The sequence below is a fragment of the Camelus dromedarius genome, chromosome 1, assembly GCF_036321535.1.
Source record: "Camelus dromedarius isolate mCamDro1 chromosome 1, mCamDro1.pat, whole genome shotgun sequence".
NCBI classification, from domain to species: domain Eukaryota; kingdom Metazoa; phylum Chordata; class Mammalia; order Artiodactyla; family Camelidae; genus Camelus; species Camelus dromedarius.
Window position 1 is genome coordinate 68,630,830 of NC_087436.1, and position 23,319 is coordinate 68,654,148.

A 23,319-nucleotide genomic window follows, 5' to 3' on the forward strand; every position below is an offset into this window, starting at 1 on the left:
TTTGACACAGAAATCCCACTTTTAAGAATTTATCACAAAGACAAACTGGAAAAAAATTTAAAAATCCTTATGTACAAGAGTATTAGTGCAGCACTATTTGTAATAGCAATAGACTGGAAATAATTAAAATGTCCACCAATGAGGAACTGGGTACAATTACATATGATACATCCACACAATGTATATCCATGCAGCTATTAAAAAAAAAGACTGAAATACATGTATTTATTACCATGGAGTAATACCAAGGTATGCTGTTAACTGATAAAACCAAGGTAGAAGTAAGTATGACATTTTAAGAAAGGCAGGTGGGAATAAATATGTACGTACACACACACAAAGATGTGCACATCTATATGTATGTATTTCCTTACATTTAAAAAGCGATTAAGAAAAGAAAGTGATCTAATAAGGGAAGGAGGAAATAGGGTAGAGATGCTAAACTTACCTGAATATACTTTGCTTTATAAATCTGACTTTGAATTACATGTCTCATATAATAGCAAAACTAAATCAAATTAAAAAAGCAATCCCTAAAAATCCAAAGCAAAATGAATAAATGGACCAAAACTATTTGAATTTGCTGCGTAACTACACAAAGTAATTCTTTAACGTGACTTAAAAAGCAGTTAATTTGTCTGCCAGCTCCAGATGGGCTATATCCTAAGGACTAAAAAGAAACATCTTATATTGTTTTTAATAATCATATTACTATTAATAATGCTGGAATTGTTATTCTAAAACTATGTCATAGACAAGTAGAATATAATACAGGATAAAGTAAAAAGCAATCAGTTTCATGTCATTAAGACCTAAACCCTTATATAAGAGAAGAAACACAAATATAAAGTCTAAGAAAAAATATCCTATAATCCTAAACTTGAAACTCAGAAATTTCAGTTTTCACTCATGATGAGTGCTCTAGCTCTGTCCACTGATAAGACTTTACAATCAGTGAAAATCAAAAAGACTACTGGAGTAGTGTGAAAAGGACTCAAGAACTTGAAGAAGATCCCCCAAAGCAAAGATGAAGCAATTTGAGCATCAAGAATAATAACAAGTACAATGGCTCAAAAGACATCCAATATGTCTAAATCCATTAGTTTATCATGATGTTATCATGATACAAACAAATCATACAAATTTCACTGGTCACTGTTGAGGGATGATAGGAAACCAGTGATTTTGAAAAGTAGAAAATAAAGGGGGAAAAAAATCAAACATTTCTCCTATCTTTTGTACATGTACAAACAAACTATACTTTAGTGAAACCAAACAAGTATAAATGGAAACTTTTCTTTCTAAAATACTATTCCGGCTAATAAATGAAGAAGAAATGACAGAATCAGAATATCACAGCCCCAAGAAAATAATGAATCCAGGCAATGATCATTAATAGGTAGTAATAATCACAAAATGAGAGAAAACAGAATATTATTTCCTCTTAATGGGAGAACCCAATATCACCTGTGAAGCAGTAGAACCAAAAGAATCAAATCTGAATCTGATTCTCTGAATATAACTACCAGTTTACAGGAAATACAAGGATGGAGGTATATGAGATAAATGACCAACTTTCTTTAACAAGTCAATCGCAAGAGAGAAAAAAAATTCAGGAAAGGGAAATCCATTGATTAAAAGAAACCAAGTTCAGTATATGAGCTTTATTTGGATCCCGATTAGAACAAAACAAATTTTAAAAAAATTTTCATAAGACAATTGGGAAAATTTGAACTGTGAGTAGATTCTTGATGACTGTAGTACACAAGTTTCTAAGACAGCCCCAATGATCCCCACTTGCTGGTATTCAGGCCTTTGTGCAATCCCCTCTTCTAGTGACTTACTTTTAATGGCTACAGCATAGGTGATAGAATGCCACTTCTGAGATTAGGTTACAAACGACTGTGATTTGTCTTGCTAGCACATTCCCTTTCTCATCTTCTTGTTCGCTTACTCTGATGAAACAAACCACCATATTGTAAGCTGCTCTATGAAGATGGCCATGAGGCAAGGAACTGAGGGTGACCTCCGACCAACAGCCAGCAAGAAACTGAGGTGGATATGTGAAGTGGCACAACCCTGTCAATCATGTCAATAACTACATAAGCCAGCTGGGGAAGCAGATCCTCTCCTACTCTCAAGATGACTGCAGACTCTGTCAATATCTTGACTAGAGCTTTGAGAGAGACCTTCAAAAAGAGGCATAAGCTAAGTTGTACCTGATTCCTGACCCAAAGAAACTGTTGTTTAAGTTGCTAAGCGCTGTTGTTTAAGTTTCTAAGTTTTGGGGTAGTTTGTTTTGCAGTAATAGATACCTAACTTCTAAGGATAACAATGAAGAAATGCTTACATTTTTAGATGTGAAAATGATAATGTGGTTATGTTTTTAAAAGGTACCTTTATCTTTTAGAGGTATATACTAAAATACTTAATGATATAACAGGATGTCTGAGATTTACATCAAAATAATTTGGCAGTTAGGGGTCAAAGGTGAATGGGAAGGAGATACATGAAACAAATTTGCCCATGAGCAGATAACTGCAGCTGCATGATGGGTACATGGGGTTCCGCTAAAACTATTCTTTTTCTGTATAATTTTGAGATTTTCTATAATAAAAAGTTTTTTTTTTAAAGAGGAAAGTAGAGCATTAAAACAATTTAGCTACTAATGAAGAAGCAATAGTTAGGCCAAAGTGTAAAATAACATTACTATTATTGAAGAGAAAAAAAGAGTTCACAACAGACAATTCTTCTTACCAAGGACATTTACTCACTTACCTTAATCCCTGCAAGAACAAGATTCTTTGCTATTAAGGAAAAAAAAAAAAGGAGTAGCTTTAGTATTAGGAATTGTGTTGTACATTAGATACCTTTATGGATCTTGGTCACATCTCTGACTGAATAATTTTAACTTTTTTACTACTTACGAAATATAGGTTCTTTAGAAAATACAAATGAACAAGAAGCAAACAATAAAATTTTCATAATCAAACCACACTGAGATAATCACTCAAAACTTTAGTGTATGTATGCTTCCAGACATGCTGTTATGAATATGTGTGTGTCTATCATAATGAATTAATAGATACAGAGGAAGATCATTAAATAGCTATTAACATCACAAAAATAGAAGCAAGAGTCATTACTGGTTCCTTGTGGAAGAATGTAATAGTATAATGAAATAGTCTTGCCAAAAAAAAAAAATCAAAACTGAATCTGATCAAAATTGTGGATCTAATTTCCTTTATAGAAAATAATACAAGAGAAAGGAGTTAAATTCTTTAAAAATTTGCTTGCTCAAAAGTGTCATATAAAATTATGAATAAAAATACTGCTTACCAATTTCCAAACCAAGACCACCCATACCACTTAAGAAAACGTGGGACTTGGCCATCTTCTGCATTGCTGTATCTCCAAGAACGTACCTCTGTCGACTACATGTAAAATACAATGAAAAAAAAAATTATTTCACCAAAATTATATAACCTTTTAAAATTACTTGCAAACTAATAACCTAGCGACTAGATCCTGCCCACAGACCTGTTTTGGATTAACTGCATAGTGTTTAAAATGTCTGAATTAATAGCCAACTATATGAAATACCTTGAAAAATTAGAAAATCTGGCACCACACACCACATTCCCTCATGGCTACAGACAGAATTGGGTAGCAGTTGCCTTGTTTAGAGGGAGGACTATGTGCTCTAGACTTGCCCCAGTTCCCATTCTGCTCCTCTCATTTATTACCTCAGTGGCCGCTACAAGCATTTGAGTTTGCAGCCTCCACTTGAAGCCTTTCACTGTGAAAAGGATTTCTCAGGCAAAAATTTGTTCCCTCCTTGGAGTTTAGATGATTTAAAATTAAGCATTTTCAAACATTATTTTAAATATAAAAGCTGTTAAATTATGTAAAGGACCTTGTTAGGTCATCTATTTTAACAGCCACAAGGTAGTATCAGGATGGGAATTTCAAAAAATACACATTAGCAATTTAAAAAAAAGTCAGATACAGTAATTAAGTCAATAGCAAGAGTTTATTTGAAAGAACAGTGATAAACTTGATATTAGACTACTTTTTGAAGATGTGAACTTTCCAATGGATTCTTATGAGAATCATTTGAAAGATGAGCTTAGTATAAATAAATAATTCTAGAACCCCTATGGTTGCAAGTATTTCTTTTGGAACACAAACACATGCACATATACACATGCTGGCTTAATGCATGTTTGTTTAATATCTAGATGCTTATTTAATTTCCATATTTCAACTACTGATACTCAATATACAAGCCTAAAAAGGGGTCTCTTGTCTAGTAAAAAGAAACTTTATAAACACAAGCCATCTTATTTCCTTCCTTATTCCCTATAATATATAATAAAACCTACACTTTTCTTTTTAAATTGGTATTCGCCATTTCTGCTTCAGAGATAAAATTGATTCATTTATTTATGAAATATTTATTGAACATCTACTATGGTATGAACAGTGTATTATATACACTTCCATTCCTTACTTGTGTACCCTTAAACAACATATTTAAGTTTTATCAGTTTTGGAACTTTATATAAATGGGATTATTTCGAATGTCTTCTGTGTCTTGTTTCTTCTGAATGAAACTATACTTACAAGATTATTCTTATCAATGCATATAGCTGTTTATTAATTTTCATTTCTGTTGTATTATACTAATCTACTGTGATAATATACCATAATTTAGCTATTCTACAGTTTTGGACAGTTATCAATAATGAGACTTACGAGTATTCTTACATATGTCTCATGGTACACATGAAGTTGTTTCTATAGTGTATATATCTAGGAGAGGAAAGGCAGGGTTAACTATTAGATAACGCCAAGCTGTTTTCCAAAGTAGATGTACTGATTTACTCTCCACCTAGCAGTGTATCAAAGTCCCCATAGTTTCACATCCTTAACATGTGAGAAAAAGTTAACATAGTAGGCCTGATCTTTAGCTTGCTTATGGGGCTAGTCCTTGGCTAGTGCCTGTGAATTTGGCTTTTGAAATGTTTCCTATGTTAATAATTTTCCTCTTCTATTTGTTCCCCTAGTTTCCTGAAATAAAAAATTCCTTAATTTTTATGTTTTCTTTTCTAAAATACACATGTAAAACTTTAACTAATCTTAAACAGCATCTCAAATTCTGATACATAGTACTTTAGATTATTACTTTTCAATTTTAATTATGATTTTTTTAACTTATGGGCTAATCTGAAGTATACTTTTAAATTTCTAATTGTATGAGGAACTTCATAATTATCTTTTGTGTTGACTTCTAGCTTAAATGCATTGTGAACAGACATCACAATCTATATAATTGTACTCTTTAATACTAGTAAAGATTTTGGTCAATTTTACAAATCTTCCACGTATTCTTGAAAAGAATGTGTACTCTACAGTTGTTAGATACAACATTCTTTATATGAGCATTGGATTACACTTAATAATCATGTCAGTGAAATCTAGACCCATTCCGATTTTATTGTTTGCTTCTTCTCTTGATTACTAAAAGCAACATTTAAAAAATGCTCCGCTATGATTCTGTTTGTCTATTCTCCTTACATGTCAGAACCTGAACAGTGCTGACATGTAAGAATGACAGCTAACACTCAGTGTTCATTATGTACCACACATTTTTTGTGTTTTATTTGTATTAACTCACTTAATCTTCACAAAAATTCTATAAGCTCAATTATTATTCCCATTTTTGCAGAAAGGAAAACATAAGCACAGAGAAAATAATTAACTTATGAATAGTGGAGGCAAGATTCAACTCAGCCAGTCTGGCCTTAGCATCCATACCCTTAACCACTATGCTACACTACATGCAGATTAAGAAAGTCAAATCATTCTACAAGGCTTTTACAGGAAGATAAAAAATCAGTTCCCTACCCCTGATTCCTAAACCCTAAGAACAGCCACCTTCAATTCTCTTAGTTATTTCTTCTAATATTTACTGTCTTATTTCTCAATAAGATGTCTGTACATTTATTTCTTGACTTTTCGAGAAATAAATTTGTACCTATTAACTTCCTACTAAGAGAGATGGGATGACTTTTCTGAATATAAATCTGGTCATATCATTTTCCTGCTTTAAAAACTCCAGTGGTTTCCTATTTCCCTTATGATAATCTAGACTCCAGTATTAGTCACAAAGCCATTTATAATCCAGTCTCTCCCTGGCTCTCTAGCCTCATCTTTGGTCACTCTACCATCAAACTCCATGTTCCAAGTGTACTAAAGGTTTTCAGTTCCTCTCCCTCAGCATTTCAAGCCTGAATAACTCCCACTTGTCCACAGGTCTCAAATTATACATTACTTTCACCCATGATGCTTCTCTCAATACCCCTAACCTTTCTCAAGACAGTGCTGCATCATCTTTTATGTGCATCCCTAACACTCAACATTCAATCTACTGTAATACTTACCATAGTGTATTTTCACTATTTGTCTATTTTTCCTAGGAGATTGTAAATTCCTTAAGGCAGGGGCTGCCTTATTTACTACTATATGCCCTATGACTAACAGGGCCTGGCACAACTGGCACATAACAGACACACAAAAACTGGCTAAATTAATGAAAGAAATGAACTGGAACACAGGAACAAGAACAACACTTTTATGCTCCACGAATCAGAGGACTTGAATTCTTTTTACTATATTCACAGTCACAAGAACTACATTAAAAGTATGTTTTTCATCTCAGACTTGTCTTCATGAATTATTTTTAAGATTACTTTGGCAAATAATAAATAGCCATGACATAAATATGGCTATAAATGACAAAGAACATCCAGACAAAACAATAAAATTAAGATTATGAACCAAGGTTTTCCAAAGAATCATATAATCTCAGACAGATTCTCAACAGTTACCTAAATTACCTACCTTTTCAATGTTTGGCCACCAAGGGTAAGGGTACTAAGCACCTACTTTGTGCTAGGCAATGTCAGGTACTCTGCAACTGACACTTAAATCCTATGAGATGGGATTTAAAGAGCTGAGTGTGTAACTTCAAGCCCAGCACTGTTATATTACAGCTGACTGTATTAAGTGGACAGGCAACATTTCAGTGAATGTATCTAGTGAAAAAAGAAATTTCCATAGCTATCTACTTTACTTTTAGAGAGCCCTATTTATCAAAGATTCCTCCTTTTATGAAGGTACAACATCTCCCTGTGGTTTTCACCACTAATCCTAATTTTACCTCCTTGGGGCTATAGGGAACTCGCCTAATCCCTCTTCGATGTGACAGCCCTCCAAACATTTGAAGAGGGTATTTAGGTTCCAGAGTCTTCTTTCTCCAGGCTAAACATCTCCAGTTCCGTAAACAATTCCAAACATGACATTATTTTGAGTCCCCCTGAACACTTTGCTCACTTTCTTCTGGATGTACTTAATTATCTTCATGCATTAATTTAATAAAATCGCTATTTCAAGCCAGGCACTGGCACTGTGTGGTGATTATGACAGCAATAACCTCATATGAGGCACTATAAGGATTAAATTAAGTAAGAGAAAATATATAAAATACTTAGCAGGATGCCTGTGATATGTTATTGGGAGAGATAAATCATCCATTATTAGGTACTACATATGGAAGTACCAGAAACTAAGGGAACCTTTGAAAAGGAAGTGATTATCTCTATCAGTGGAGGTCATAGAAAGCTTCACAAATATGGTTCATCCAAGTTGAAATCTGAAGACTTAATAGGTGCTAAAAAATGAATCAAAGAAGGAAAAGCATTCTATGCCAGGAAAAAGAAAAGCATGAAAAAGAAAGGCATATACATAGTATATATGTAAGGCTTCCACTTCTGGCCATGGCTAAGTAACAGGGACCAGATTTATCCTTTTCCTATCTTAAACAATTGAAAACTGGACAATATAAATGAAACAGTCTCAGACACTGAACAACAGGCAACTCACCACAGTAATCTCAAAGAAGAAAAACAAATGAGGTGAGCTTTACGATTGCCCTAGCCACTGCCTGGAGCTTCTAGGCTGCAGCGCAGGAAGAGAAACCCAAACAGAGCCTGGTGGTCTCCTGGAATTGAAGAGACAGAGCTGTGAATTCAAGGCAGTTAGAATTTCTGAGCAGAGAGATGCACAGAGAGAACCCCATTATTCCGTAAAGGGTTCTCCTTGAGTTTTCAGCTAAGTAAGATGAGGAAACAACCTTGAGACAGGGAAAGAATCAACTGAAAAGTGGAGGTGAAACAATCACTGTTGTTTAAACTGAGCTAGAAACAGTTCGTGTTCCTCTCCAGCCAAGTGGAAAACCTTGTAATACAGAGGGCACTAGATAGAATACTTAAAAAAATATTACATCAATACTGGGGAAAAATTAGCCCCAGAACTGAGTCTTCTCTGGTCTCACCTAACAAAACTTAGAAGTAAGCCTTGAAAAAATAAAATTATTTTCGAGTAACTTAACTGTGTCCCTGAAAAACTTTAATATTTCAAGGAATTAAAAATTACCCAGCATTTAAAAAGGTAAAATTCATATGTCTGACACACACTGAAAAATTAGATATGCAAAAGAGCAGGAAAATACAACTCATAATGAATATAAAAATAAAAAATGAACATACTCAAAAACGAAAGATGATAGAATGTGTAAAGAAATTAAAATAATTAAAAATACAATTCATATGCTCAAGAAGCAGCAAAACTTCTAGAGATAAAAACTATAAAATCTAAGATGAAAAATAACACTGAATGAAATGACCAGATTCAACATTGCAGAAATGAACCTGAAGACATAACAACAGAAACTTTACAAAATGAAACAGAGAGATGGAAAAAAAATAAAGACTGAGAAAGATAAACAGAACCTTAAGTGAGCTGTGGGACTTCACTTGGTCTAATACATGTGAAATTGGGGTCCCTGAAAGAGAGTGGAGAAAGGGGGAGAGAAAAATATATTTGAAGAACTAAATAGCTAAAAAATTTCCAGGAACACACACTCCAGGAACTCACAAACCACGATGCAAACAAACCAAAGAACAAGACATGTAAAGAAAACTGTACCAAAGCATATCATAATTGTTTAGTACCAGGGATGAAGAGAAAATATTAAAAGCAATCAGAGAAAATAGATCATGCGATTTACAGAGGAAAGTAAGAATGACAACTGACTTTCTCCCAAGAGGCAGTACAAATCAGATGACAGTGGCACAACATTGTTAAAGTACTGGGAAAAAAAACTGTCAACCTAAAGTCTATACTCAATTTCAAAAAAGTAAGACTTCATTAAACACACAAAAGCTGAACAAATTCATTGCTGGCAGAACTTCACTATAAGAACTGTTAAAGTAAATCTTCATACCAGATGGAAATCTTAATTTACAAAAGGAATAGAGAATATCAGAAATGACAAATACATAGATAAATACAAAAGCTTTTTTTCCTTATTTTTAATATCTGTCTTAATTGACTGTTTAAGCCAAAACCAATAATGTATTGTCGGTTTATAACATACGTAGAAGTAAAATGTTAAGACAACAATAACTCAAATTCCAGGATAGAAGAAACAGAAGTATACTGTTATAACTTTCTTACAGCATAAAGGAAGTGATACAGTAAAATTTGGACACACAGTGTAATACATTAAAGATGTACACTATAAATCATTAAGTAATCACTAAAAAATGCAAAATAAGGAAGTACAGTTGACTCTTGAACACAGGTTTGAACTGTGTATGTCCACTTATATGTGGATTTTTTTCCGATAAATATACAGTCAGTCCTCCATATCCATATCTGCAGATACGGAGGGCCGACTGTATTCACTGTACTACATCACTTAATATAAGGGACTTGAGTATCTGTGGATTTTGGTATATATGGAGACTCCAATCCCCCATGGATACTGAAGGATGACTCTATAGTAACATGCCAATAAAGGAGATAAAATATAATTAAAATGCTCTATTATTCAACAAAAAAAAAAAGAAAAAAAAAGGAAAACCAGTAACAGATTAGGCAGTTAGAAAACAAATAACAAAACAGTATCAATGTTCCATATTAAATGTAAATGGTGTAAACACTCTTATTAAAAGACAGATTGTCAGACTGAGTAAAAAGAAAAACCCAACTATATTCTATCCACAAGGAACCCAATTTAAATATACAAATCAAAGTAAAAGGGTGGAAAAAGACACCATGCTACCAAATAATCAAGAAAAAACTGGACTATTTTAATATCAGGCAAACAGATTTCTGAGCAAAGAAAATTACTAGGATAGAGGGCCATTTCACAATGATTAAAGCGTCAGTACATCAGGAGGACATAACAATTCTAAATGTTTATGCACTAATACGGAACATCAAACTACATGAAGCAAAAACTGGTAGAACTGAAATAAGAAATGTACAAACATGAAATTATGGATAACAACCCTCTCTCAATAATTGGCATAAAGAATAGACAAAAAAATCAGCAATGATACAGAATACCTGAACAACACTATTGATTGATTCAACCTAATTGATATTGATAGGACAATCCAATACATAACAGAATACACATTCTTTTCAAATGCACACAGATCAATGACCAAGATAGATCATATTCTGCACCCCAAAACTAAGAACAAATTTAAGTCACACCAAGTATGTCCACTAATAGCAGTGGAATTAAATCAGAGATTAACAATAGAAAGATCTCTGAAAAAAAATCCCTCAACATTGGGAAACCAAATAAGATGCTTCTAAATAATGCATGGGTCAAAGAAATCAAAAGAAAATTAAGTTTTCTGAACTGAATAAAAATGAAGACATATCTGTCGGACACATATTAAAGCAGTGTTTAAAGGAAAATTTTTAACATGAAATGGATACATTAATAAAGAAGAAAGGTTTCAAAAATCAATGATTTGAACTTCTACCTCAGGAATTTAGGAAAAAAGAGCAAAGTAAACTCAAAATAAGTAGAAGGAAAAACCCTCAAAAGAGAAGAATAGAAGTCACTGAAATACAAAAAAATTTTTTAATCAAACTAAAAGCTGGACATCATATATGAATCTCAAAATCATTATGCTAAGTGAAAGAAGCGAGACTCACCAAAGGTGTACATACTGTATGATTCCGTTTATAAGAATTCTAGAAAATAAAAACTATTCTACAGTACAAAAAGCAGATCAGCGGTAGCCTGGGGAAATCATAGATGGAGAGAAAAGAGAGGAAGGGATTACAAAGCGGCACAAAAAAAATGTTTAGTTGTGATGGATATGTTATCTAAATTGTGGTGATGATTTCATGAGTCTACACATGTTAAAACACATCAAATTTTACACTTTAAATACTTCAGTAGTTTACTTTATATTAACTTATATTTTAATAAACTGTGGGAAAATATGTATTTATGTTGAGAGATACTACTTCATGGGCTTTTCAACTCCTAGATGTCTCTCTAGATATACCTAGTAGGCGATGTCCTGAATGCTTTTTATCTGGGCCCTTTCTCAAGAGTATATTTGCAACATGTAACTTTGAGGTATGGGGTGAGTTTCTCTCCAAGACAAAGAGTATGCTTGCTTACTATTTTGGGTGGATCCCCCAAATTCAGTGTTCCTCAGCTGTATGTATAAAGCATCCATCTGGGCCCATGGCATCACCCTAATGGGACTTGGGAACAAGGGGAACCAACACCATGCTGATGCCCATCTTATTTGCTGAATCACAAGTAATGGAATCCTTTGCCTCTGACCAAGATGTTTCACATCTTCTGTTAGAATCCATTAAACAGTAATAGGCTAGTTTTTAAGCTTGTAATTAGGTAAAATCAAATCCTAGACCCTGACAATATTTACATAAAATTCGACAAGGGTAAAGGGTAGGATGTTGGAAGGCAAAGTGGTGAGAAGTTGACATGGAGGCTAAAAAGAAAGATAAGGCCCTAACTCATCATAAATAATTAGGAATGACTGTCTCATAGGTACTATTCTTCATGATTAATTTGCAATTTGTATATATTTTCTCATTAAATATTTGTTGAATAAATGAATGTATAAAAAAGTATGAATGAAAGAAATTACTAGACTTAAAAGGTTAAGTAACTTAAGATCATACACTCATAAATGGTGAAGAATGATTCAAATTCAGATCTAATACCAAAGTTCATACTCTCAGGCACTGTTATGCTGTATCCAAAAAAGGACTAAAATGTGTATTATACAGTTTGGCCTCACCAATGCAGATGATGGGGAAACAATTCAGGATTTTAAACTGAAAAGCCATAGACTCTGAGATAAATGTCAAAAATACCACTTTAAATAACTTATGAAAGATGAATTAGAGACAAAAATAGTTCTAAAGAGATCATATAAGAGAGTATCATAATAGTTCAACTGTGAGATGCCAAATGCAGGGAGAGAAAATGGAAGAACTGGAATTAAGAGTTATCTAAAAAGAACTGAAAGGATTTAAAAAAATTAACTGAATTTGGAGGATGACAAATAGGGAAAAATCTAAGATGACACTAAGGTTTCTAGTTTGGTTACTGAGTCGGTGTGGCATCAATTAAACTTGGGAATGGGAAGAGGAAACGAAAAGGGATCCAATGGTGTTAAGTACTACTTAATGCTGAGAACTATTTTATATTAACAGTTTTTTCATAAAACCTTTAAGACTAAGATACTATTCTTAAGATATAAGATATTATTCTCATTTACACAAGAGAAATACAAGCAGCAGAAAGATTAAGTAACCAGTTTCAGTTCATATAAATGTCAGAATTGAATGTGAACATTCTCCTCTATCTCCAGAGACCATGTTCATTCTACTGTACCAAACTGTTTCTATAAAACATAGACATCTGCTGAACACCTGCCTGGTTTATATTTAAAGCACCTTGCATGCATTTAAAAACAAAGGTCTTGAGCTTGGAAGGAGAAAGCTGAAGAAAGAGACTCAAGTATCATTAGCACGCAGAGATAGTTAAAATCATGGAAATGGATGATCTGAACTGAAAGAAAAATCCTGAAGTTAGAACCTGGCATTTATTGTGCAGGCAAAGCAAGACCTAAGAAAAGCCTGAGAAGGAAGAGTCAGAGGAGCAGAAGCAAATCCCAAAAGACTGTTATCTCAAAAGCTAGTGGAAAGGGTTTCTTCTACTATTCCATTAAAATAAACACAGTTTCGATACTACTTTGGTTGTATTAACCCAGAAACTTAAGAATGTCCTGATTCTGCTTTGATATTCACCCCTTCTTCATACAGTGATCTCTTCACAGGAATCTGTATATGTAAGGAACATTAATTAAAAGGAGATAGCAAAATATCATTTTATTATTATTTGAATTAGTCTTAATTACTTCCAGTGGAAAGTTCTTTGGTAAAAGTGGAGCTAGAAAACCAAGGTTGGAGTCCTATATTGGGACTCCATTTCTTCAGATAAATCTTGTGATAAGCAGGCTTGGGAATATCTTCAGAAGGAAAGAAATGGGCAGATCTACAGAACTGGCTCAAGTCTAACTCACTCAACAATTTGCCAGCAATAAAAATAAATAGATAGGTGCTTAGAATGCTGTTCAGAGTGGTCCCCCCGGCGAAAAAAAAAAAACAAAACCAAAAACCTTTAGATTCTGAAAGTAATTTCAGATTTAGTTGATTAGTAACTACGAGGTGATTTAAGATTGAGTAATAAGAAAAAAGTGAGATAGATTTAGAAAGAAACTGTTAAGGTAGGCATTAAAACTGCTCTAAAAATATTTCCTACCTAAATATATATACAAATATCAGAAACTTAGTAAAAATTCAAGATTTCTAGATTTAGAGAGTTTTAGTTTTACAGGAAGGCCTAACTGTCTACAAATAATTATAGGCTGAGACTCAGTTATTAGTATCTGGGGAAAACCTGTATACCTAGTAAACATTAACCAAATTTTAATTTTAGTTATCTAGGAAGAAATAAACAATATTTAAAGTATTGACCTTACAAATATCAACATATAAGATGCCAAAAAGTTACATATTTTCTTTAACTTTTAGGTAAAAATGAATTTATGTGTATCTGGTCTGTTAAAAGATGTTCATTTGCTCAAAATGCCCCAATTCCAGAGAAAAAATAAATTTTCTGTTTGTCTATCCTTCCATCTGACAAAATTTTCCAGATGTAAGACTGTTACACTGTAGCAGCCTCATTTCAGACTCCAGCAGATGCTGCACCTTGTCCTCATACTGGTTTTGTTTTAGGATGAAATGTGTAAGTACTCTCTCAATATCAGTATCTCCTAACGTTAGTACCATATGCACCTTTTCCAGACTTCTCTGTCATATCTCTTGATTCTTTCAGTTTTGGATCCCGCCCACCCACTGAACTGTCAACAATCTTAGGTTCCAGACCACAAGTCCAGCTGAACCCTCTGTCTTATTCTAGTCATTTAATAATCATTTAATGAGACTCTTAAGAATTAGACACTTTGCCACGTTCCTTGGCTTGGAGAAACTTACAGTCCAACAGAGGTGACATACATGTTAAAAAAAAATACTATGAGTATATTTCCCTGTGCTATACAGTGTAGTCTATTCTACAATTTTGAAATCCCAGTCTATCCCTTCCCACCCTCCACCCCCCTGGTAACCACAAGTCTGTATTCTCTGTCTGTGAGTCTATTTCTGTCCTTTATTTATGCTTTGTTTTTGTTTGTTTGTTTTTGTTTTTGTTTTTTAGATTCCACATATGAGTGATCTCATATGGTATTTTTCTTTTTCTTTCTGGCTTACTTAGAATGGCATTCTCCAGGAGCATCCATGTTGCTGCAAATGGCATTATGTTGTCGGTTTTTATGGCTGAGTAGTATTCCACTGTATAAATATGCCACTTCTTCTTTATCCAGTCACCTGTTGATGGACATTTAGGCTGTTTCCATGTTTTGGCTATTGTAAATAGTGCTGCTATGAACATTGGGGTGCAGGTGTCATCCTGAAGTAGATTTCCTTCTGGATACAAGCCCAGGAGTGGGATTCCTGGGTCATATGGTAAGTCTATTCCTAGTCTTTTGAGGAATCTCCACACTGTTTTCCATAGTGGCTGCACCAAACTGCATTCCCACCAGCAGTGTAGGAGGGTTCCCCTTTCTCCACAGCCTCTCCAGCATTTGTCATTTGTGGGTTTTTGAATGACGGCCATTCTGACTGGTGTGAGGTGATACCTCATTGTAGTTTTGATTTGCATTTCTCTGATAATTAGTGATATGGAGCATTTTTTCATGTGCTTTTTGATCATTTGTATGTCTTCCTTGGAGAATTGCTTGTTTAGGTCTTCTGCCCATTTTTGGATTGGGTTGTTTATTTTTTTCTTATTGAGTCGTATGAGCTGCTTATATATTCTGGAGATCAAGCCTTTGTCGGTTTCACTTGCAAAAATTTTCTCCCATTCCGTAGGTTTTCTTCTTGTTTTACTTCTGGTTTCCTTTGCTGTGCAGAAGCTTGTAAGTTTCATTAGGTCCCATTTGTTTATTCTTGCTTTTATTTCTTCTAGGAGAAAATTTTTTAAATGTTTGTCAGATAATGTTTTGCCTATGTTTTCCTCTAGGAGGTTATTGTATCTTGTCTTATGTTTAAGTCTTTAATCCATTTTGAGTTGATTTTTGTATATGGTGTAAGGGAGTGTTCTAGCTTCATTGTTTTACATGCTGCTGTCCAGTTTTCCCAACACCATTTGCTGAAGAGACTGTCTTTATTCCAATGTATATTCTTGCCTCCTTTGTCGAAGATGAGTTGACCAAAAGTTTGTGGGTTTATTTCTGGGCTCTCTATTCTGTTCCATTGGTCTATATGTCTGTTTTGGTACCAATACCATGCTGTCTTGATGACTGTAGCTCTATAGTATTGTCTGAAGTCTGGGAGAGTTATTCCTCCAGCCTCTTTCTTTCTCTTCAGTAATGCTTTGGCAATTCTAGGTCTTTGATGGTTCCATATGAATTTTATTATGATTTGTTCTAGTTCTGTGAAATATGTCCTGGGTAATTGGATAGGGATTGCATTAAATCTGTAGATTGCCTTGGGCAGTGTGACCATTTTAACAATATTGATTCTTCCAATCCAAGAGCATGGAATATCTTTCCATTTTTTAAAGTCTTCTTTAATTTCCTTCATCAATGGTTTATAGTTTTCTGTGTATAATTCTTTCACCTCCTTGGTTAGATTTATTCCCAGATATTTTATTACTTTGGGTGCTATTTTAAAGGGGATTGTTTCTTTACTTTCTTCTTCTGTTGATTTATCGTTAGTGTAAAGAAATGCAACTGATTTTTGAACGTTAATTTTGTAACGTGCTACCTTGCTGAATTCTTCAATCAGCTCTAGTAGCTTTTGTGTGGACCTTTTAGGGTTTTCTATATATAGTAACATGTCATCAGCATATAATGACACTTTTACCTCTTCTTTTCCAATTTGGATCCCTTTTATTTCTTTCTCTTATACACAATATACACAAAATGTTATGATAACTCACAGAGAAAAAAATGTGACAATGAGTGTGTATATGTCCATGAATAACTGAAAAATTGTGCTGAACACTGGAATTTGACACAACATTGTAAAATGATTATAAATCAATAAAAAATGTTAAAAAAAATACTATGAGACAATATGATGAGTACTTTATTAGCAACAGGAATAATTTGCTTTAGGACTGAACAGGAAAGATTAGAAGTAACTCAGGTAAGATATCAGAATAGACATCTGAGTGATTCTTAAAAGGTCAGTAGAAGGTGCTTTTGAAACACAAGAGGGCACTCTAAGAAAAAGACAATTGAGGTGTAAAAGTAAAAACTACATTTGGTAAGGAAGTAGTCTATTACGGTCAGTGCATTCAGAGGAAAAAGTAGGTTTAGACTAACAAATAGTGTTGGGAAAATTGGATTTCTAAAAGCAAAAGATGAAAAGATGAAATCAGACCTTTATCTTACATTATACACAAAATCAACTCAAAATGCATTAAGGACTTAGATGTAAGACCTGAAACCATAAAACTCCTAGAAGAAAACATAGGGGAAAAGCTTTTTAACATTGGGCGTGGCAAAGATTTCCTGGATATGACACCAAAAGCACAACAATATAAGCAAAAATAGACAAGTGAGACTACTTCAAACTAAAGTTTCTGCACAGCAAAGAAACAATCAACAAAATGAAAAGGCAAACTACAAAGTGGGAGAAAATATTTTCAAACCATGTATCTGAAAAGGGTGTTAATCTCCAAATTACGTAAGAAACTACAATTCGAGAGCAATCTCTCTCCTTCCCCCATCCCAATAACCTGATTAAAAAATGGGCAAGGACTAGAAGAGATATTTCTCCAAAGACAACACACGAATGGCCAGGAGGAATATGAAAAGGTGCTCAACACCACTAATTGTCAGGGAAATGCAAGACCATGATGTATCGCTTCACACCTGAAAGGATGGCCATTATAAAACAAAACCCCAGACAATAACAAGTGTTGGTAAGGATGGATAAATTGGAATCCTTGTGCACTGTTGGTGGGAATATAAAATGGTCCGGCTGCAATGGAAAACAGTATGGAGGTTCCTTAAAAAATAAAAAATAGAACTACCTTATGATCAAGCAATACATGATCATATATGAACTGCTATATATGATGCCTAAATTGCTATATTCTATAACTTTCAGTTAAGCAAACTGACTGTAAGCGAACTATAAGCCAACTTATGTAGCACTGCCAATGGAAAGTTTAATCTCTGATTTACTGAAAATTATGTTCATTAATCAGCCATTATAGGTTTCTCGAGGACTGTAACAAATAATGAAAAAAAATTATCCAAAGCTATCTCAATGAGCTGTCATTTACTATCCCAAGAATCAGATCAGAAGGACATTAAGAACATCATAATTATAGATTAAGGTGACTTTTGAAGTATAATTATAGTCAGAAGACCATATGGTAAAATAATTTTCACATAAGCAAAATCAAGTTAGTCTTTATCTCTTTTTCCAAGGATACAGCACAAAACAGGACTTGAAATCAACATACCAGGTAATATATATTAGCTCCTTCTAAAGTGCTCAAAATTGACTCTACATCCCACATAAAAAAATATAAAAAGAAATTCAAGTACATAATAAATCTATTGTTCCAAATTCTACCTACATAAAATCTATTTTTTCATGATTATATACAGAGGAAATCTAAAAAGTTTTAAATTGAGATTATACTGTCTTCCATGCAAACATCTCACAGTATTTTAAAAATTTACTAGGAATGATAGCAATGTATGTGTTTTTAACTTCTCTTTAATTTTGGAAAAAGTATTTTCATTTCATGAAAAACATGTTAAAAAAGTCCCACTAAATTCAAATCACAGCTCTTCAATCACAAAATACTTCTCTACTGTCTATATAGTGCAAACATGCAATGTTGTTAGAGATTACACTAAAGTAAACATATTCTCTAGATGTTACTGTATAACTAAAGTGAAATGAATTGTTGTTCATGAGACTCCTGCACTATGAAGAACATAAATATATACTCCTGTCCAGAAACAAGAGGTATATTTTATAGTGGATAGCAAAATCATTCTTAGCCATATCATCTCAATCCAAAGCAATCAAAATTTAAATATTATTCAAGCTTCCACCCTACAGTTTAAAAAAAAATTGCAGAAACCCTAATTTTTAACTTAAGAGGAAATCAGGATATGTTTTTAAAATTCTGATAGGCCTAATGGTGTCTTTAAATAAACTACTCCTTTACTTGAAAACAATGAATGAGGAAAGTAAGTTCAGTTTCCCTATGGTTCTTACCTGTATAATGCATCATCAATCTCCACAGATTCTGTTGGCATGATGGGCAAATTTGTATTCCCACTGAAAAAAGAAAACACAGCTTATAAGTGCAAGTATGGTTATTCAATATTCACATTCTCCAATGTAAAATTCAATTATACATAGGATCAGATTCATCAGGTACTAAAAGAGGTTTTATAAACCATATATATATTTTAGTATCTACCACTTTAGATTTTTTTTAAAAAGTAGGTTGAAATTAAATTCACTAACTGCCCACACTGTGTGTATTATAAAATTAGAACCCATGGTTGTTTCATTCTCAGGTTTTATCACTGCTACAAATATTCTGACGGAGATTTATTTTAATAATTTTGTTTGTGTTCCATAAACCTTCCTTAATATACATACTCTCCCTAGGTAATTTCATTCAGTCCATGGAATTTACCATACACTGATGATATCTAAGCTTATTTCTACATGTTTGATCTCTCCTCTGACCTCAGATTTTGCACATCTGCCAGAGCAATATCTCTATTCTGATGTCTAACTGGTATCACAAACATAACATGCCTCAAACAGAATTTAATTCCCCTTATTTAGTCTCTTCTTCCTCAGTCTTTCCCAACTCACTTGCGACCACCAAGTAAATGGTACCACCATTTATTCACTTGCTCAGGCCAGTAATACAGGGATCTTCTTAACCTGTTCCCTTATTTCCTCCATCTGTGAGTCTGGTTAGTTCTACCTTCAAAAGGGATCTCAAATCTGATTACTTGTCACTATTTCAATCAGTACAGTCTCAGACCAAACCATCATATCTCATCTGAACTACTTCAAGGGCTTAACTCTTCTATTTCTATTGCCCTTCCCCTTCAGTTGACTTTCCATCTAACAACCTAAATCTTTTAGAAACTAGTGAGACATTACTCCCTGACTTAGAACTATCCTTCAGCAAGTTTCCTTTACACTTAGAACAAAATTAAAACACCTTCTATATTTAAAAGGGTCTTTATGTCTGTCTCCCAATTACTTCTCCAACCTCAACTCCCACAACCCTTCCTCTTGCTCATTATCTTCAGTCACACTGGCCTACTACTGTTCCTTAAAAAGTCAAGCTTGTTATCACTTTACAGTTTTTATACTTACTATTCCCTTTGCTTGGAATGTTCTTCCCTCAGATCTCTGAATAGCTGGCTCTTATCATTTAAATATTAAAATATTAAAATGTTGTTTCACAAATATTACACAGACCATTTCTGATCACCCTACTGAAACTGAGCAGAACTCTGTGGGGCCTTCCCTGGGACAGATTCCTGCTCCCTGTTCATTTGCAAGAAAGTTTTAGCCTCCTAGGCATCTCCCTATTTCCAAAAAGCAAATTTAATCAGAGAAGTGAGAAAATGCAGCAACAAAAGAAAAGTAGTCAAGTAAGACAAAATAATAATAGTTTAGCCATATAACAAAGTCAAGGACGTTGAGTCCCTCTTCAAGGTCTATAGATAACATTCCGAGTCATATCCTCCAGTTGTTTCACAGATACTAAAATCCCCACCAGGTGGAAGACGTTAACTGCATGCAGACCAGTGGCAGGTAGATCCTAGATCAGCTGGAACCAGAAAGCTGATAATGAAGATTCCAAAAACATTACGCTGTCATCAACCAATCAGAGAACTGAGCACTGAGCTGATCACACACCCAACAATGCACCCCCTCAGACTATCTTTAAAAACCCTTCCCTGAAAACCAGTGAGGAGTTTGGGACTTTTGAGCATGAGCTGCCCATTCTCTTTGCTTAGTCCTGCAATAAACTCTGTACTTTCCTTCACATAACTCAGCACCAGCAGATTGGCTTTGCTGTGCATCAGGTAAGCAGATCCACACTTGGTTTGTTAACACAATGAAATCATTCCCCTTCTTCTTAGGTGGCTCCCTAACCTGCTGTATTTTCTTCAAATCACTTATCATTAACTATTTACCATTTGCCTTTCCCTATAGAATGCATGATCTGTTAGGAATTCACTACTTTATTCCAAATACCTAAAATGGTACCTGGCATTTAATAACAAGAGCAAACACCGTGCCACACGTTATTTTAAGTGCTTTAATGTATTAACTCAGTTAATCCTTTCAACAACTCTATGAGACAGCCCAATTACTATCTTCATTGAACAGAGGAAAAAACCTGAGACTGACAGAGAATTTAACACAAATAACCTTCCCATGGCCACACAGCAGGTAAATGGCAGGGCCATCAATCTAATCAGTTTGGCTCTTGACAACTATGCTATACTGTCTATCGCCTCTCACAGGAGGCATAAAGAAAGCACCCCCCCCCCAAAACTCTTAAATTAATTTTTTAAATTAAAAAAAGTTAAGCATACTAATGTGACAGATATACTTAGAGTGGTATTATCAGTTCATCCTAATTTTTTTTAACAGCATGGCATACACACAAAAATGATACTAGGTAAACACAGGAAAAGAGATGGTTCTGGGAAAGAGGGAACCAGCCTGGGACCTCAGCCACAGTGACAGCTAAGATCAGTATCATTTTGGCAAAAGTGTAATCCATTCTAGGTTTTGGGAAGCTATAATTATCAATTACAAGACTCTAAAAACAATGTAATAGCACAAAATTCAGTTCTGGAATCCAATTTTCTAGGCCTGGTATATATCTTATATAGACAAAGGATTTGAAAATATATAATCAAGATGCTATTATTTCTCTTACTAAACATTGGCTGGCATTATCAAATGGTACCAGCTCCTAGCTAAATAAATGGATAACTACGAGAACTATTTCTGATTGCAATCAAGAAAGCAAACCAGAAGATAGCTGTGTTTAAGAGATCATCTATCTGAACACACACATACATAATATATTCTGGCATTGTAACAAATGTGAAAATAAACAAAAATTCATATTACACAGTATTCCTATCCCTACTACACCTTCACTAACTGTCTTCCTTGCAGGAAGGGCAACAGTCTAGTGAGTAAAACTCTTAAGCAAAAATGAGAAACGCTATATTCTAACCCGTTCTGTCACTTAATGATACAACCAACTGGCACTTACTTTTCAGAAAGTTCTATTTCCTGCAATGTTTCAAAAATAGTTTTTATAATAAGGTCTATACAGCAATAAAAATGCTCTAAAAAGGGGGAGATTTTGTTTGCATTACGTAATATATCCAAGTAAATTTGGCAGTGTTGGCAGTGGCAGGCAATACCATCGTACCAAAAGCATCCCTTCAGTCTGAAGCTGGCGAAAAAGCTACAGGTTTGTGACCACTCACATTAGCTCAAAATCACATATCCTTCACTTCCATCTTAGGCGTACTGTATTCTGGTAGTGAGCGGAATGTAACTATCCGTTTTATTAATTATGAAATGATTGAAGCAGGAAATACAGGAACGCTTCCCCCCTATTTTTGCAGAAGTGGAAAAGACATAAAGAACCTCAATACCAATTGGGAAATAATGGGTAACTCCTGTTTTTTTCCTAGATTTTTTTTTTTAAGTGTAGTCAGCAGAAGCCTCAGGATGCCCTGACTACCACTGATTCATTATTAACAAGTTCCCTCTGGTAACAGTTTTCAAAGGAGGATCCCAGTGGAGGATCGCGCACAGTGGAGCGCCTAGCTTTCACTTACCGAAAGGAAGGAAGAAGGTGTTTGGCACCAGGGCTGGAAAGCTCAGACCAAGCGACCCGGGCCACAACTCTCCGCGGGAGCCCCTCCCTCCCCCCACGTCCGGCGACTGGGAGGAAGGAGGATGGCCGACCCCACTGGTACTGAGAAAGCGCCAAAAGGGGCGAAAAGTGGACCTTCTCCTCAGCTGACCGGGGAGCAGTAGAGGCCGGAGCCCACGACGCCACACCTACCCTGCGCGCTCCCCTCGCCGCCCGGCGCCGGCTCCTCCCGGCCCCGAGGCCTCTCGCGCGCTCCCTGCCTAAACAGGGGAACAAGCAGAAAGCCGGCGCCGGGGTCCTGCCCGCCACGCCTTGCTTCTTCGCGCCCACACTCATCCTCTCACCTGCCGGCTCCCCAAGAGGAGCAGGACGCCTCTTGTCCCTGAGGTGCGGCCACTGCCTGGGGTCCCTCCATCGTCTCCTGAGACGCAGCCGCCGCTGGCTACCGGGAGGTAGGGAAGGGGGCGGGACCGCGAGGTCAAGGGGCGGTGACGTCACCGGAGGGGGCGGGTCTGGGAGCGCGCTGCTGAGCCCGGCCTTCCCGTCAAGCCCAGGGGCGTCCTGGCTTCCGGTTTGGGTGTGGCCGTTGGGCCGGCTTTGCTGCAGGTGGCCGCCGTGAGCGGCAGCGCTGCGGCGGGGGTCTGGTACCTGTAAACGGAACCAAGCGCTGAAGGTACCCAGAGGATTCCAGTGGCCAGCGAAGTGATGGGTTTGCGTATCAAAATCTTTAAGAGTTGTATAGGAAAGGGAAAAAACCCTTTCATTTTATAAATTAAAAAAAAGCGAAGGCTATTAATAAGTTAACTTCCGATTTCTAGTCTGGGATTTTATTTTAAGACGTTATACGTTTAACA

General features: G+C 35.2%; 1 protein-coding gene across 1 annotated transcript in view; it reads right to left on the bottom strand.

Annotated features, from left to right (window-relative positions):
- Positions 1-22,931, bottom strand: part of UBA6 (ubiquitin like modifier activating enzyme 6) — a 71,163-nt gene extending 48,232 nt beyond the window's left edge. The window contains exons 1-4 of the mRNA XM_031469769.2: positions 22,810-22,931; positions 18,790-18,852; positions 3,340-3,434; positions 2,779-2,807 (exon numbers count right to left, since the gene is read on the bottom strand). Coding sequence (XP_031325629.2) covers positions 2,779-2,807; positions 3,340-3,434; positions 18,790-18,852; positions 22,810-22,880 — 258 coding nt within the window. The 5' untranslated portion in view covers positions 22,881-22,931. The remainder of the gene's footprint in view (positions 1-2,778; positions 2,808-3,339; positions 3,435-18,789; positions 18,853-22,809) is intronic.
- Between the last annotated feature and the right edge of the window lie 388 nt (positions 22,932-23,319).